This window comes from Doryrhamphus excisus, linkage group LG7 (assembly GCF_037039965.1).
Source record: "Doryrhamphus excisus strain RoL-2023G ecotype Guam linkage group LG7, RoL_Dexc_Guam_v1.1, whole genome shotgun sequence".
Lineage (NCBI taxonomy): Eukaryota > Metazoa > Chordata > Actinopteri > Syngnathiformes > Syngnathidae > Doryrhamphus > Doryrhamphus excisus.
The window spans coordinates 21,853,951-21,869,475 of NC_136363.1; the positions used below are offsets into that span (position 1 = coordinate 21,853,951).

General features: G+C 46.5%; 1 protein-coding gene and 2 long non-coding RNA genes across 8 annotated transcripts in view; 2 read left to right on the forward strand and 1 right to left on the reverse strand.

Annotated features, from left to right (window-relative positions):
• Nucleotides 1-2,100, forward strand: part of LOC131108741 (uncharacterized) — a 3,694-nt gene extending 1,594 nt beyond the window's left edge. Inside the window, exons 2-3 of the long non-coding RNA XR_013627846.1 lie at nt 1,005-1,143; nt 1,236-2,100. This is a non-coding gene — a long non-coding RNA (uncharacterized LOC131108741). The remainder of the gene's footprint in view (nt 1-1,004; nt 1,144-1,235) is intronic.
• The window catches only part of rreb1a (ras responsive element binding protein 1a), a 24,177-nt gene extending 10,381 nt beyond the window's left edge, over nt 1-13,796 (reverse strand). For 3 of the 6 annotated variants that reach the window (XM_058059994.2, XM_058059990.2, XM_058059989.2), the window contains exons 1-2: nt 13,240-13,796; nt 49-159 (exon numbers count right to left, since the gene is read on the reverse strand). In XM_058059994.2, the coding sequence (XP_057915977.2) occupies nt 49-159; nt 13,240-13,279 (151 nt within the window). In that variant the 5' untranslated portion in view covers nt 13,280-13,796. Of the gene's footprint in view, nt 1-48; nt 160-3,520; nt 3,629-13,239 lie in introns of all 6 variants that reach the window. The other 3 variants (XM_058059993.2, XM_058059992.2, XM_058059991.2) reach the window with 3 other exon arrangements.
• On the forward strand, nt 4,630-9,673 carry LOC144899576 (uncharacterized). The gene is made up of 3 exons (XR_013627845.1): nt 4,630-4,853; nt 7,549-7,625; nt 9,417-9,673. It is a non-coding gene; the product is annotated as an uncharacterized LOC144899576 (long non-coding RNA).
• Nucleotides 13,797-15,525: the final 1,729 nt, after the last annotated feature.

The window sequence follows — 15,525 nt, forward strand, 5'->3', positions numbered from 1 at the left end:
CTTAAAATCACAGCCGCTGGTAAGAGCCTAACAAGCACGTAAACACACCTTTCATGCTACTCTGGGGTGTGGCCTCTTTAAGGTCTGCCTCTTCCCTGTTCATCATTGGGTTGGCTCCTCCCACTTCCATCTCCCCAGTGGCATCCTCCATGGCTGCTGCTGAAACACACCATGAAGTAAAACAATGTCACATGATAGCCACAAGATGGCGCTGAAGCTCACCACTCATTCTTGAACAAAAAGATGTGCATTATGCGATGTTGTCATGGCAACGGACATATTAATGTCATGAGAAGACAAACAGCGGTCGAAGCAGCATCATGTATTTGTGGCATTCGTGTGACCTCTGTCCTAAAACGGCATCTTGGCCTGCCGCCCACTGGACCAGAGGGGACAGTTTACAACGTGTCCCTCATAGCGCTAACACACCTGTCCACTTACGCCACATATACATACACATACACACACAAAGTTTGACAAGGAGAGGAGAAGGAGGAGGCACCACAATGGCAGCGGAGAAGAAATGATGACCATTTCCTGTTTAGCTTCCCCCACAGGAAGACGCTCTCCAGAGCTAGCCACTTCCTCTTCCAGCACTCTGTGTGTGTGACTGTAAGACAGGCATTCCTAATACAAATCAGTTAGTAAAAGGGCTGAGAGTGTTTTTGTAAATTACAGAAAATAAGTTGAAAATAAGTTAAACATTGCAAGAACACTTATGTGGCCCCCATAAATAGTCCCCACAGTAAAGTTGGGATATGGAGGTGGCAAATAGAGATAGAAAGAACGCGCCACACACATTAAGTGTGTATTATTCATCATATTACTTCCCGTTTTTTATTTTGACAAAAACAATGATCACTGCTGACAACTGCCACTCGTTTGTGTGTGTGTGTGTTTCAAATGACCTGCTTGTGTCCTGACAAGGCAGTGGCAGGTGCATGTATGTATGTGTGTAATTTTTTTTGGTTTTACATTTGCATCTCTTGTGCACACACACACAGACGTGTCACTATTGGCTGCTGAAGTGCACAGCCAGCAGTTTTTACAGCCGGCTAAAAACGAACAGCAACAGATGGCTTCAAGAGGAAGGATGGAGAGCTTCTCAGATGGAAAGAAAGATGGATGCAGTAGTCACAGGAGGCAAGGAAGTCACTCACTCTACTATTACCTTTGACCTAATTTCTTAGTTTGAACGTGAAATACAGTTTACCAAGACTGTCTTCCTTTTGCAGGGCGCTCCCCGTCCCAAATTAAGTGGCTGAATATTCAGCGTGACAACGGATGTTACTGTATCTGCTCCCAGCTGTCACTCACAGCAAGAAGCTACTGGTGTGATGCACCTGTCTGAGCACGTAGCACTTGACAGTTAAGCAGTCCAGCAGGTTTTCGGGGGATGGATTGTCCACTCCAAGTCAGGTTTGGTCGGCTGGCGAGCATCTAGCAGCCGAACAGCATCTCTCGCAAAGAGAGGCAAACTGTCAAAAGTGACAACTGCTGTTTAAAGTCAACATCCCAGACGTTAAAACTCTTCTTATTTTTCCACTTTGCATCTCTTTTTTTTTGAGGCCATGCTAGTGGGTGTCAGCTAACAGTCTGAGTTTAGCATCAGACATAGGCATAGGGGGAGGGGGAGGATCCGGTGACCATATGTTGACTATTTATTACCTCCTAACTGTCCACCTTCCTCTTTCAACTCCTGCATCTCGCTTTACGTGGCACACCGACCGGATTCCTGTCGACATTCCTTAAATGTGCACAATGTGGATGTGCACAAGACGTCACCACACATTTTTCATTTTTATCACTGGCACCATGTAGAGAGTTCTGATTAAAAGAAAAAAAATGTTTACATCACTGCTACAAGTTAGCATCTGAAGCTAACTCATAATGATGGGCCTTGCTGGATTACTTGCATGCCAGTCCTCAGGTAGTATATTATATTTTATGGATGTGGGTTAGTTTAAAGGAACGATTCTGGCAAAAGAAATAGCCAATTGTACAAAATAAATGTAGTTGTTGCAAGTTGTTATTCCTTTTAAGTAATGGTGTTAGACCTCACAGATGTGGAGGCCAAAAGTGGAGCCCAGGGTGCTAAGATGGCGAGCTAAGTGGCAACATGGATGGTGATGTTTAAAAAAAACCCACAAAAGTATGAAAGAGTCTGTGTCTCCTGGCAACAGGAAGTTGACACTAAGAGGAGTCACAGGAGATCACTTTGCTGCTTCCATCTCACACTCAGCTGCCAGCGCCCATCCTCCACGCTCACACTCTCTTGACAGCAGCACACACACACACACACACACACACACACACACACAAGCACACACAGCCCTCTGCTTTTAAGAGCGCTCACTCAACTTTTTCAAGCTCTTTTCCATCTTTTTTCTCCTTCCCGTCTCCCATCTTCTTCAACTTCCTAGAACTTTTTCAGTCCCGCCCTCCCTCCTCACTGTTGCATCATCTTCCTCTCAGCTTCCTCCATGTTGTTGTGTTACTCATATGTGTGTGTGTGTGTGTGTGTGTATATACAGTGTAGTTTAGAGCTGACGTGATAAAGCATTGAGATATCATCGAAGTGTGTCAGCTTCACTGTGTAGCATGGCAGTGGACGGGGCAGGGGGATGGGGAGGAGAGGGGCGGGATTTAGCCACTAGTGTGGAAAATGTCTGCCAGCTGTCAGCCAATGAGCTCCCAGATTCCTTCACTCTCACTCTCTCTCTCTCTCTCTCTCTCTCTATCGCACATACTCATCCTGTCTCTTTACACACACATTCCATACCCTCCACTTTTTAACTGACACCTTTAGTCTAATAACTAACTGGTTTTGAAGTATCATCTTAGCAAACAACATGAAGGTTTCAGTCCGGCCTGGGGGACATTTGCACTAAATTGTCTGTCCCACTGCTCTGCAGCATTTCTTTACATGTGCCATCACTTTATGGTACTTAAGTTATGTTGAGTCGGTTTACTTCTATTGTGCAAGATGGTGGTTATTATTCATAACTGGTGGGAGGAGCCATTGCATTAATTATGTGACTCATACACTCAAAGGGAGTGTACCATGAGCTTTGACGCTGTAGCTTAGTTCGAGTCTGATACCATACGACACATTTGTGCATTTTCTCAAAACACTACTTCATGATCACGTCTGCTACATTCATGTAAATATTCTTGTGTCACAATAAAACACATCAAAGCACAATTGGATGAACATATGAAATAATGAAGATGAAAATGAGCAAATTATAGGCGTCATGCAAGCTCGGCTCAAAAGTCACATGTCCATCAAGACATGAAGATGAACGCGTGGTGGCGCGGGGTGGGGGTGCAGCCCAGCAAGATGGCGCTGACTCGTACTTCCATATTATGTTTCCTTTTTTAAATTTCATGTGAAAGCAGAGGGGCCAGAGTAAAGAGGCGAGGGGCAGGATGGCAGCCATGCTCGGGCATGATGGGCGGGGTAAAAAAAGAGGAAAAAGAAGCAGCGGCGGGCGATGGGAGGAAAGAGAATATTTACCGTCCTCCTCGAAAAGTGAGAACGTGCGCTCACTCGCGTTGCTCTGGGTGGGGCGGTTGCGAGTTGGGGTGGGGTTTGAGGTGTGTGTGTCTGCGACCACTGCTCACACTGCAGGGGGGAGAACACAGAAAGACCGTCAATACACACACACACACACACACACACAGTGCAAACAGGTATCAAGACACACTGCCCAAATAAGGGCAATTCCTACAAAGCACATTATCAGCGCTAATTAAGTTCATGGACGTGACCTTCACTGCAGTTGGGTCAAAGGCCACCAAGTTAGAGATGTGCATCATGGGTAAGAGAGCGTCTCATGATGGCAAAGAAGAGAGGATGTACAAAGACGATAATCTGTCAGTCTAGGTGAGGGAGGATGTGGGGGGAGGAAAGATGGAGTATTTAGGGATGGTGGAGGAGGAGGAGGAGGAGAGCAAGATTAAGAGCTTACATGGATGCTAATTAGAGCAACTAAAGATGGACGGGAGACACAAACATGACCAGCATCTTCCTAGAGGACCAGTGAGGCAATGCACAGTGTAAGTGTGTGCCACGTGGCGAGCTGCTGACACAGCTTTATTAGTAGTATCACAACATTGTTTTTGATTATACTTCTTCCTTATGATCAATGAACTGCTTGTCAAGCTAATGCTAGATAAATAGGACATGATGTTGACGTGACAAACCAACAAATACCACCTGTTGTGCCTCATTAAATAGAAATACAAACTAACAGAGATTCCACCCCTCCTCAACACTAGGACTAACTACTGCTGGAAGAAACGATGCTTCCAGGAAGATGGCAAAAACAAGCATGAGGCTGAGATGAGGAATGTTCTGCTCTCAGAAGACGTGCACGGACAAGTGCCGACGGCCTGAAGCAGCAAGGAGTAGGTGAGCAGGAGAATGTTCTTGTGTTGAGAATAAATCAGACATCAATGTCACATTTTGGCAACTTTTTATGTTCAGGAAGTGACATCACCCTGTGTCATTGTGTGTATGATGCGGAAACAATGTTATTTTGAATGTGACTAAATGTAACAGTTTACACATCACTTGCATCCATTTTCAGTAATACTCAAGGCCGCTGTGATTCACAAGCCACCCCGCCTCCACGGGCTGAGCAGACAAGTGAGGGTGACAAAAGTTGCGGGAGGAGGAAGTGAGAGAGAATCCAGCTCGACCTGATGAGCCGAGTCGGAGCTTTCTGCCTCCAGCATCTCCTTTTGAGCTGGAGGAGCGCATCTCCATGCAGATAAGTCGCTACCCGCAGACGCCATCATGTCTGCTCATACAGCACCAGGCTCCGCCTCCCTCAGAGGAACCACAGGTGAACCATGGTGTTCCGATCTGGTTCGTAGAGTGCTTAGCCACAATCTTAAAGCATGTCATCACGCTATGGTGACATCATCATGTCACTTCCTGTATGCAAGCAACATGTGTCTAATTCTACCCCTCACCCACTACATGCACCCTTGTTCGGTAATTACACACATGGTAGCAAGGGGTGCGGGCGGGGCCATGGGAAGGGGGGCCATGTCAACGTGCTGTGCAGCTGTCTTGCTCTCACACATGTCGACAGGTGCGGCAGACAGCCAATGACCTCGCCATCAGAGCGCCATTCATGGTCTAACACATGCTAACCTCCATTTTGGAGGTGGACACCTGACGCTTCATTAGCAACAACAATCACCATGGAAACGCTAATACTGCATACGCACACACACAGCTAAAATGGTCAACAGACTCACTTCACGATTGCGTTTTGATGCAATTATTGCATAATAAGACTTCTGCATCTGCCGTCGTCACATGTCAATCAACCCACACAGCTGCACAACAAGCGACACATTCATACTTCGCTCACGCACACACACAGCTGTCACACACACGCCGCCTGTGTGCACAATTGGACACAGAGACAGTGTCAAAGATGACATCAGCACTTTGTGTGTAGTCTTGCTCACTCACACGTCCTACTGCAGGGGGCGCTGCCACACACAAAGGCCTTGGCCATCACTCCATCATGATTCAGAATCCAAGTGAGTATGTCACTTCCTGTTGAGCCATATTAAACATGCCAACAGTATAGTCGGCAGAATTATGGCCATCAGCAAATATGAAGGATGCTGCTCTTTGGTGTTACACTGTCATGTGACTTGAGCTGTTGCCGCGCAAACAATCTACAAAAAGTTATTTCCTTCACTTCCTCTTCCTGTTTTCTTGCCATCTTTCTCCTTCACTGCCACCATGTTTTCTTTTCACCCCCAACTCCCCCCTTTTCTGTGGCTGATACAGGCCAAAGTACAAGGCCAAGCTCTTGGCCAATCAGAGCACAGGATGCATGCTACCCTCCCATCCCATATCAGACAGCTGTAAATGTGTGTGTGAGAAGAGGGAGATGAAACCAATGGTGTTGCCGGGCAGAACTAACTTTTTCCATTTCTGACCAATCTAATGAGTTTGACTTTATTGATCAACGGTAAACACATTCGTCAATCACCTCAAATCACCTGACTTGCAAAGAATCCCAACTCCCACATCCTTCTGTAACATTGTGATGTTTATATTTCACAACAACACAGGAGTTGCCATTTGGCTCACAACTAAACTAAAAGTGATGCTGCTTTGGCAGTTTAGACTTTATAGCCGAACAAAGTGCTGCTCCAGATAAAACGGTTAATGTGTCACTCAAACACACACATACTAACACACACTTGCACACACCCACTGAGAAAGCCCCAGTGAAGAAGCTGCTTATCAGTGTTGCAGAGATGCTGAAACAACACGGTCGCATCCTTCACTTCCGGTCTGGAGAGGAAGCAGGAAGCGGTGGGGGTCTCTTTAGGGATCAAGCTACTTTCCACCTCTCGTCCGCACCTCACCCGATCCCCACAGCCCCCAAAAAAGTAACACACCTAACTACATTACCCACAATGCTCCCAAGTTGTGGTAAGGAGGGGATGGCTGCACAGAAAGAAATGCAAAGAAGATGGGAGAGTCATCCTCCTTTTAATTTGCACGGTTAAACTGGCTTGCGTGTGTGTGTGTGTGTGTGTATGCCGGGGTGTGGTCGCTGAGGCAGACCAGGTTTCAGTTAAGTGAAAAAGACTCACAGCCTCTTTGTGTGTACGCCTCCAGGCAACACACATATAAAAGGCACACCTGAATTGTGTGTGTGTCCGACGAGGGAACTTTCCCATCGGAGGTTTATTGTATTTTCCACAAAAAGTTGAATGGAGTTTTGTGGCCATGCCTACTGCAAACTTCCCCAATACACACCTGAGACCACGTAACAACCCCCCCCCCATTCCCCACCTCATTGACAACACACACATACATCCATGTTGCTTGTTGCTGAGCTGTGTGTGTGTGTGTGTGTGATGTTTGGTCTGTGCCTGACAACAAGTGAACCTTCACAGAGTGAACTCCATTGACAAAACAGCCACTTTAGCAAACATCCTGCTCTACTGATAAACACAATCCACCATCTTTGCTGATGATGGATGACAAGTGTGATCAGAATGTTCTGGATTCTCCTCTCTACGTAGCCTACGACCTGAACCCGCAGAGAGATTACATTTCACTCTGTCACAGTTAGGAACTCATGACTTGAATGCTCACCGTATTAAGGAGCTCAGCAAGGTTTTGGAGATGATCAACATATCAGTGCAGAAGTTTTGGAGGCTTCAGCAACAGTTCACTGGTTGACATGGAAAGGACTTCCAATCAAAGTAGACTTTGTTGTGCATCAACAAGGAGGATTTGTGACATCAGGGCGAGTTTGGGGCCACTCAGTTGCGTGGAAGAGGTGATGTCAGGAAGTGTGTGTGTCATCATGACAAGCACGTGATGACGCGAGCACATCATTGTCATCACATCACACAAGCTAGCCAGATACCGTTAGCTAGCTGAGACCGTTGATTCTGTGTTGTCTTGCTTGTCGTTTGCCGACATTGATGCAGACCTCCATTGTGGCATCATTATGCTGATTTACTGTATAGCTCAATGTGTGTGTGTTGCAGGTCACCCCTCCACAAACAGACAAAAGCAAGTCTGGGGGCATGCTGGTGTGCTGTGCTGTGGTTGCCATGACAACAAGGTGTGTCTTGTGTTTGCAGAACAAACAATAGTACCTTTTCACGGGAGGGAGGGGCTGCGTGTGCATGCATTCCTCCCGTGTAAGTGTGTGTCATTTAGCATGTTAATCTGTGATGTCACCGCTGTGTGTGTGTGAGTGCGCGTGAGATTAGCGCGTGTCTACAGATTAATAAGGATTATGTGTCATTCACATGCTGCGACTCCATCAGGCTACTTAACGACAAGGAACAATGACGGACTGAGTCTTCTTCTCCATCAGATGGTCCTTTTAAATACTGTATCTAATCAATCAGAAAATCGATCAGCAGGTCAGTGAGTCTAATTAGCTGCTCCTTTAATTGTCATTGTCTCAACACTGCTGTGTTAATCCGTCACTAATCACCCCCTGCGCCCCGCCCCCACTCCTGCATCATTAGCCTGTTAGCATTACTGCTAGCGCCAAGATACTTAAACATCCAACAAAGAACCAATCAAAGGGCTCTGTGCAGCATCCTCAAGACAACAACACTCATGTGTCACAGTGAAGACAGGCCAGTTGCAGAGAAGATGAGTAGAAGGTGCACCGGAGCAGACCTTTGACCCCAAGTTAAATGTTACGTGAAAGTGCTCGCTCGTTATGATTGTGGTTAAAACTTAATCTGGTTGTGTTGATTTAAGCGCCACAACTTGTCTCCTCCCTCCTCCTCCTCCCTCAGCAGCCAGCTGACAAAAGTGTTTAGTCAGCAGCAGAGGCAAGCGGGGGAGGAGAAGGAGGGAGGGGGGCGTGAGGAGGTTCCATGGTGCTTCAGGAGTGTTTTAACTCTTTACTCGCTGCAGGCACAAAGCTGGGGAGGTGGGGCAGGGTTGAGTAAATCTACTTCCTGTGTGTCACCAAGCTCCCAACAGGCCTCTCTTCAGCAGCACAAAAGGCGTGTTGCAGCTGATGGGAAGTTAGACCTGTTGTATGGGATGCCTGACGCGCTCGCTGTGCTTGGGCGTGGCCAGACGCTGGCGCTGATAAGCAGCTTGAAACCCGCGAGCAGTGCTGATACATGCCGAGAACTGCCTCCTGCAGCCCGCCACAAATAAAGACGTATTTACCGCCGGGCCAAAGTCCGAGCGGCTCGGCTGTGAAAGAATGTCACAGTGGATGGACGTGGGAGGCGGGGGAGAGGAATGGGTGGTGGGGGGGTGGGGGGTAATCTGTGTGTGTTTGGAAGATGTGACCACCCAGAGGCCGTATTGACCACTGTCAACTTCACCTGCGAGCCCACATTTCTTTCGAAGCTTCTCACCAAACTGACACCATGATGTCACAGGATGAAGATGATGAGGATGATGAAGAGGAGGAGGGAGAGGGAAACAGGAAGTGAGGCAGCCTTTTGCAGGAAGCAGAGGAATATATAAAGGCGTGATGCTTACAGGAAGGTCAAGTTGAAGTGTGTGTGTGTGTGTGGACACGTCACATGACTGTGTCACATGACACACAAAACTTCACTAAGTTTAAACTGGCATTTGAAGAAATTTGAAGCTGAAGTAACTTTACTTTCAAAATTAGATCAGGCATGTATTCCCCTTTGCCTTTTACAAACAGAACCCAGACGACGGCTCAAAAAAATAATCTAACCTTGCCCAGCGGACCATAAAGGCTGTAATTGGTCAACTTATAGTACATTATTTCCTGTGCGTATACAACGCATTCAGAAAGCATATAGCTCAGCACTGATTTCAAATCAACATTTGCATAATAAAAGCAACGTTTGTAACACACCGATTAGAGCCAGTCCCAATAACGCTCCCCTTGTCTCAGCAGGTACCATTATTGGCACATGACAAAGGAAGTTGACGACAAGCGTTACCTTGCGCTCAACCCTGACAAAGAGGTGGGAACAAGGATCAAGGCATCGTTGGACTGGACGGTGTAGTGACTACGCAGAAGCATCATCCAGGTTTTACATTTTACTGTTAATGCTATGATGCTGTATACAAAGCCAGACTTGCCACCTCTCTCTTCCGTGTGAGCGTCGTTCATACAGAACAGCAAAATAGGCAAAGAAACACAGCTTTTCAAGGCCAGCTTTTCTGTTAGTTTGTAATCAATACCATCTAAGCACTAATCTGTCATTTTCCTTCATCTAACCATTGGCATCTAACTTACACTGTACCTGTCAACCAAAAACTCACGCATTTTGTCCTTTTTTCCCGGCAACACTCAAAACAACATTGGCATAACACATCCTGTAACCAGTAAAGGCCTTCAAAATATGCCAGTGAAATAACACTGTTGCATCACAGTAGGCATTTGCGCCTTTACCCCCTCCAGAAAATGTATCTTATTTTCCAAATGCAAATGTTGACAGTTATAATCCAACTGTTGCTGATGTGAAAAACATACGACTTTTTAATTTTTTCTCACAAGCGACACTTCAAAACGACAATTGCCTCCGTAAAACACTACTGACGAGCCATTTGCTCTGAGGTGCCACAGTGGAAGTCCCGCACATCCCCCGCTCATCCTCTGCCTGCACCCCTCACACACACGATCAAGTGATGGCCACCAGATTTCTAACAAGTACGGACACAGGAAGTGCTTCTCCAACTTTGGCCTCCACCACCTTGCATTCAACTCCTCCTCCTCCTCATCTTCTTCCTCAGCCCGCGGGGGGATGAAACATAATCTTATCTAAAAAAAGGCGCCTCTATAAATAGCGTCCTTCACACAACGAGACACCAGAAGCGAGTCGCATCCACATTAGTGCACACGCATGCATGCGCACACACACACACACCAACTCACCTTTTAATTAGTAGCACTTGTTTGATTGTGACCCTAAATGTCATCACACAAAGTGTTTTAGGTCATGTGACTGAAACTGAATGGATTTGTGTGTGTGTGTGTGTGTGTGTGTGTGTGTGTGCATTAAAGTGAGGTTAATGTGTAGACAACAAGCCTCTCAGAGGGACGATGAAAGCTTTTAATTAGCTACTTCACTTGAGTCCCCACTGAGACACACACGTCCCACTGAAACTCCCCATTAACACACACGCACAGATGCATGCATATACACATCAATGGAGGTTTTGTCTAATTATAATAATTGCAAAGTAATGTAACAAAATACAGTTTCAATCCTAGTGTGTAGCCTTGCACACAAATGTCTACACAAATTTAGACATTAATTAGACACTACACAAAATTTATGTTTTGTCATTCTGACACAGAAAATGGTTTAATTTCAGACAGGCCAATAACACTAGTGTTTGCTTGTATTTAGCTGAATCAATAGTCAATAGCAAAGTTTGTAAGTTGAGATTTGCAATCACCTGTGCTGATGAGGAGAGAACACTGAGCTGGTGCTGTCAAGATGCAACATGGCTGCAGGCTGCCTGTGTGTGTGTGTGTGCACACAATGGAGGAAGCGCCATCACACAAGACGCTCTTTGTGCGCGACACATGTTGGGACTACATTGCGACTAGGCCCATGGCTCACAACCCGGCTAGGAGGAAGCATCCTCTGGTTGCCACGGCGCTGAGGAATGCACAGCACTTTGATGTTTTGATTAGCGCCCCTCCCTCGCTAGCTCCCCTCCCGTACGTCTGCATGTGAAAACAGTGGCAGAGTGGACGGGCCAGTTAGACGGCCGAGATGCGCACCAGCCTCCAGCGGCCCGGCTCGGCCTGTTGAATATTGGACTAGAATGGATTGTGCAGAACTTTGCCTCTCAGTGGAGTCGCTTCTAGAATGCGTCATGAAACACGATGCCACTTCTTTGGGGTTTCACCGGTGCTATTAAAAGGTCAACACTGCAGATACTTTTATTAGAATTTGTATTACCAAGCTATCATGGGTAGCTACTTGCACCACTATCACCAAGCGCACTGTTTTGTCATTAAACCTTGTGTCAATAAAGTTGACTCCAAGTGAGACTGATGATCGCATCATCATCAATAGTCATCTTATGCTGCAGGCATTACACAAATACAAATACTGTCACACATAGAGCTAATTCCATGACGACAAGCTGTTCGAGCCATGTTCACAAACTTTACAAATAACATCAAGAGTAGTACTGCCCTCCATTACAAGACATTGTACCACAAAATGCAAGAATGTCATTTTTTACTTATAGCATCCTCGTGTCCCCACAATACACAAACAAGTTGTTGTCATGTTTGACGTTATGAAAACAAGCACAGCATCATTGTCTATTGAAAAAAAATGATGAGGGCGGTGTGTTGCAACAAGTCCAGTCAAAGTTCCAGGAGGCGGGTCTAAAAAAAAAAGCCATCGCTTCTAGTAGCCGTCAATCATTGACTCAAACAGATAAGACATGGTGACGTCATGACACCTCCTCCCTCACGCGCAGCCAGCATCCTCCACGTCAAGCTAACGGCTAACCGAGCTAGCCTCGGGTGAAGTTAGCAACTACTAGCCATGGTCTTAAAGGGGTGGGGGTGGGGGGGGGTTAAAGGGCGACATGCGCGCAAGAATCAACGTTTAAAGTGTAGGATGACAGGATGAGGTGTGTGTGTGTTCGAGAGAGTTGGGAAGGCGGGTGGGGGGCTAAAAGAGGGGGGAGGGGGAGGATGCAACAGGCGTCACGTCGATGCTGTTGGCTGTGCGTCAACGGAGACGCCAGAAAAGTGCTCAAAACGCTGCGAAAAGTCATTAAAGCGATAAATAAGTGATATGTTTCTTAACACCGGGTGGAGTTTGACGCCTGGTCGTCGCGTCGATGCACTTTACACAAGAACACGGTTCACTTTCTTGTTAAAAACGTCTGGGCAAGGTCACAGCAGGACCGTGGAGCTAGCAGCTGTTAGCAGGGATGGGACCGGAAACCCACCCTTCAAAATACAACAATGTTTGCGAAATGACCTTGTGTTTTGTCTTGTATACATAAGTTAGGCCCAATTCGTTGTGTTCCCGTCTACATTTGTAAGTATCCTAAGTAAAGTGTACGTACATTAGTAAGTATTGACACAAAAGTGTATGATAATGCTGTGGAGTAATAGCCAAACGTGAAACATCAGCATCACCCCTGAGGGTCATTTATCTGTCTGAGGTAACCACTGTGAATAATGAACATCACTTTATGGGATTATGTCATCCCACATTTGACAAAAAAGAATCAATTTACTACAAGGTTTGAGTGCTTCTACGTCCCTGAAAGCAACAGGTGGATTTACTTTGAAAGTGCATACAGGAAGCCAGCGAGCTGATTGCCGCTGGCATGACGTTATGTCTGCTAGCTTTACACATGGCCACTAACAGCGAGGCTCCGACCAAAGTGCACCCGAGATATGGATGCTCGCCTCCGGCAGCGAGCACAATTTGACCTCTCCCCCCGAGTCCCACCCTGCCCTCGGGATCCCCAAACGACAAAATAATGGGGAAAAGGGCGAGTAGTTTTGTTCAAAGTGAAGAGAATGAGGAAGACAGCAGCGCTGAATTCCACCGCTTGGATGCGCATCAAACTAGGAAGCAACACGGGGGGAGGAAAAGTGCTCTTTCTCGCTCTCGCCATCTTAAAGTTGACTTTGCTTAGTGGAAACAAGTCACGAGTGGCACACAAACACGACAAACAACCGAGCAGAAAGCAGTAAAGTCAGACACTAAAAAAATATGACTTACGTCGGACTTTGTTGGGGTTGGGCTGCTTACGCCGAGACATCGTGGCGAGTATGATGATGATGATGATGACGAGGATGGGTGATGAAGGGGGGGAGAGAGAGGCTGCAAAGTTGCTCTGAAGAGGAGAGGAATCAAAATGGCGTTTCCGAAGGGATGTGCAAACTTGGACAAACTTTACTCCGGCTTCTCCTCCTCCTCCCTTCCTCCCTTCCTCCCTCCTCCTCCTCCTCCTCCTCCTCCCGGAGGCACAAGTCGAGAGAAAGACTCGAAGAAAGCTTGTTGTGTGTTCGAGTCGTCGGCCTCTCCTCCTCCGTGTGTGTGCGTGTATGTCCGTCTAAAGCCGCGCACTAAAGCTCATCACGTGTTTTGTGTGTGTGTGTGTGTGTGTGTGTGTGCGCAGTCTCCAAGGGGACGTGGCCACCAAGCATCTCTCTCTCCGTGCACACGCACGCTCGCACATGCCCGCGGGAGGCTTCTTCTTCCTCCTTTCCACGCACGCGCTGCTTCAACTTCTTTGGAGTTGCTTTGAAAGTTTGCACGTTTATGTCGTTGACAAGTCAAACTCTTCTGTGCCCCCCCCCCCCCCCCGCCTCACCACCTCCCTTTTCGCCCTGCAGTGACGTCAGCGGACAACCCCCCTCTTTCAAAACTTTGCTCTTAAGGCCAGAAGACAGCGCAGCATCCGCGACTTTAAAGGTCGATCCTACAAGAAAGCAACTGGAGGTATCGCGAGACTTTGAGCGAGGAAGGTATAAGGATGATGCTAACGTCAGGCCTTGTTTCAAGCTACGCTTTGTTAGCTTAGCGTGTAGCTTCCAACTCACACCTTTTCTTCCTGAATCAGGTAAGTTTCTTTAAAAAAAAACACTTTTTGTCTTCTTGTTTGGTATTGTTTTAAAATAATTAAATTCCACTTGCTCTACCTTGACGTCACCCCATTTACACCTGCATGGAGTTTGGAGTCCATTTCAAGAAGTTATATATTACCACTGAATAACAGTCAAGTAAAACTGTTCAAACGTGCATATTTGTGGCATCAAATCATAGTATGAAAACCTGGCCTCTCACGTTTTGTATCATATAATAATAATTATTATAATTATATAGATATATACAGTTTTTGCAGCAGGTTCTTAAAAACTGCAGAGTACTTCTGTGATTTGATTAGCAGACTAGGTCCTCAAAAAACCCAGAATGTTCCTGTCTTGTTGATGTTTGATCTGTAATAATAATCATAATGCGAGCCTTGCGTTGACATACAGTGCAAAGAATGGAAATTTGGCCACTGGAACATCCATCCATCCATCCATCCATCCATGCATTTTCTATGCCGCTAATCCTTGTTAAGTTCGTGAGTATGCTTGAGCCGACCCCAGCTGTGCCTCCTCTCGAATAAGCCGCACTTCCTGGTGTGGACACTGGGGCGGCACCCTCGAGCCTTGTGTGATATTAATATCACAGCAGCCGTGCCGCTCCTGAACTGAAGCTGACTACTAAATTTAAACGTCCTCCATTGCTGTGCTCCCACATTCCTGCCAGGCCTCACCTCCATCTCCCACCAGGCCTCCTCCTATCATGCTTTGCTGCTCCTGCTGATGAAGATGACGCCGACAACAAAGGTGAGCATTGTGTAACATGTAAATGGGTACCACATGTCACAAAACTTGGTGTGGAGTTTAAATAGTGAAATAGTTTAAATAGTGAAACTACGTTGGTTAGCGAGCACACTGGTGTTAGCATGATCAAACAGTTTTAATCGCATTTGGATTTAGAAAATGTTGTCAACCTTTGAGCATTTTACCGAGCACGGCTTCAGCTCTTGTTGTTTTGTGACAATTCCAATTCCATTGACAATGAGCCATGTGACGTCACTAATCTAATCAGTCCTTTTCACCTGGACTTTTACATTCAAAGGAGAGGCAACGAGCGCAGTCAGGTCACATGTCCAGCTCATCCGCTCCTCCATCACAACAGCAACTTTGAATTGACTTTTCAACATTATTGCCATTGTCTCAGCTGGAGCATTTAGTTCCTGTTTTGTAGGCCTACGTAGCTCAAATGCTAACGCTGGAGAGTTCTCTGAATGACCAAGGCCGCTTGTTGAACAGTGATCATTTCTTGACTTTTGCCCCCCTTCGCCTGTACCACTTATTTTGTGGTTTAGCCTGGTGTCCAAAAATGAAGCGTGATGAATGTATACCTTCTTGAAGCACCTAATAAAGCCAATTCGGAACGAGATTCTAAATGTAGGCCTGTGCACGGTGAGGATGGCAAGCAAGAAGTTGT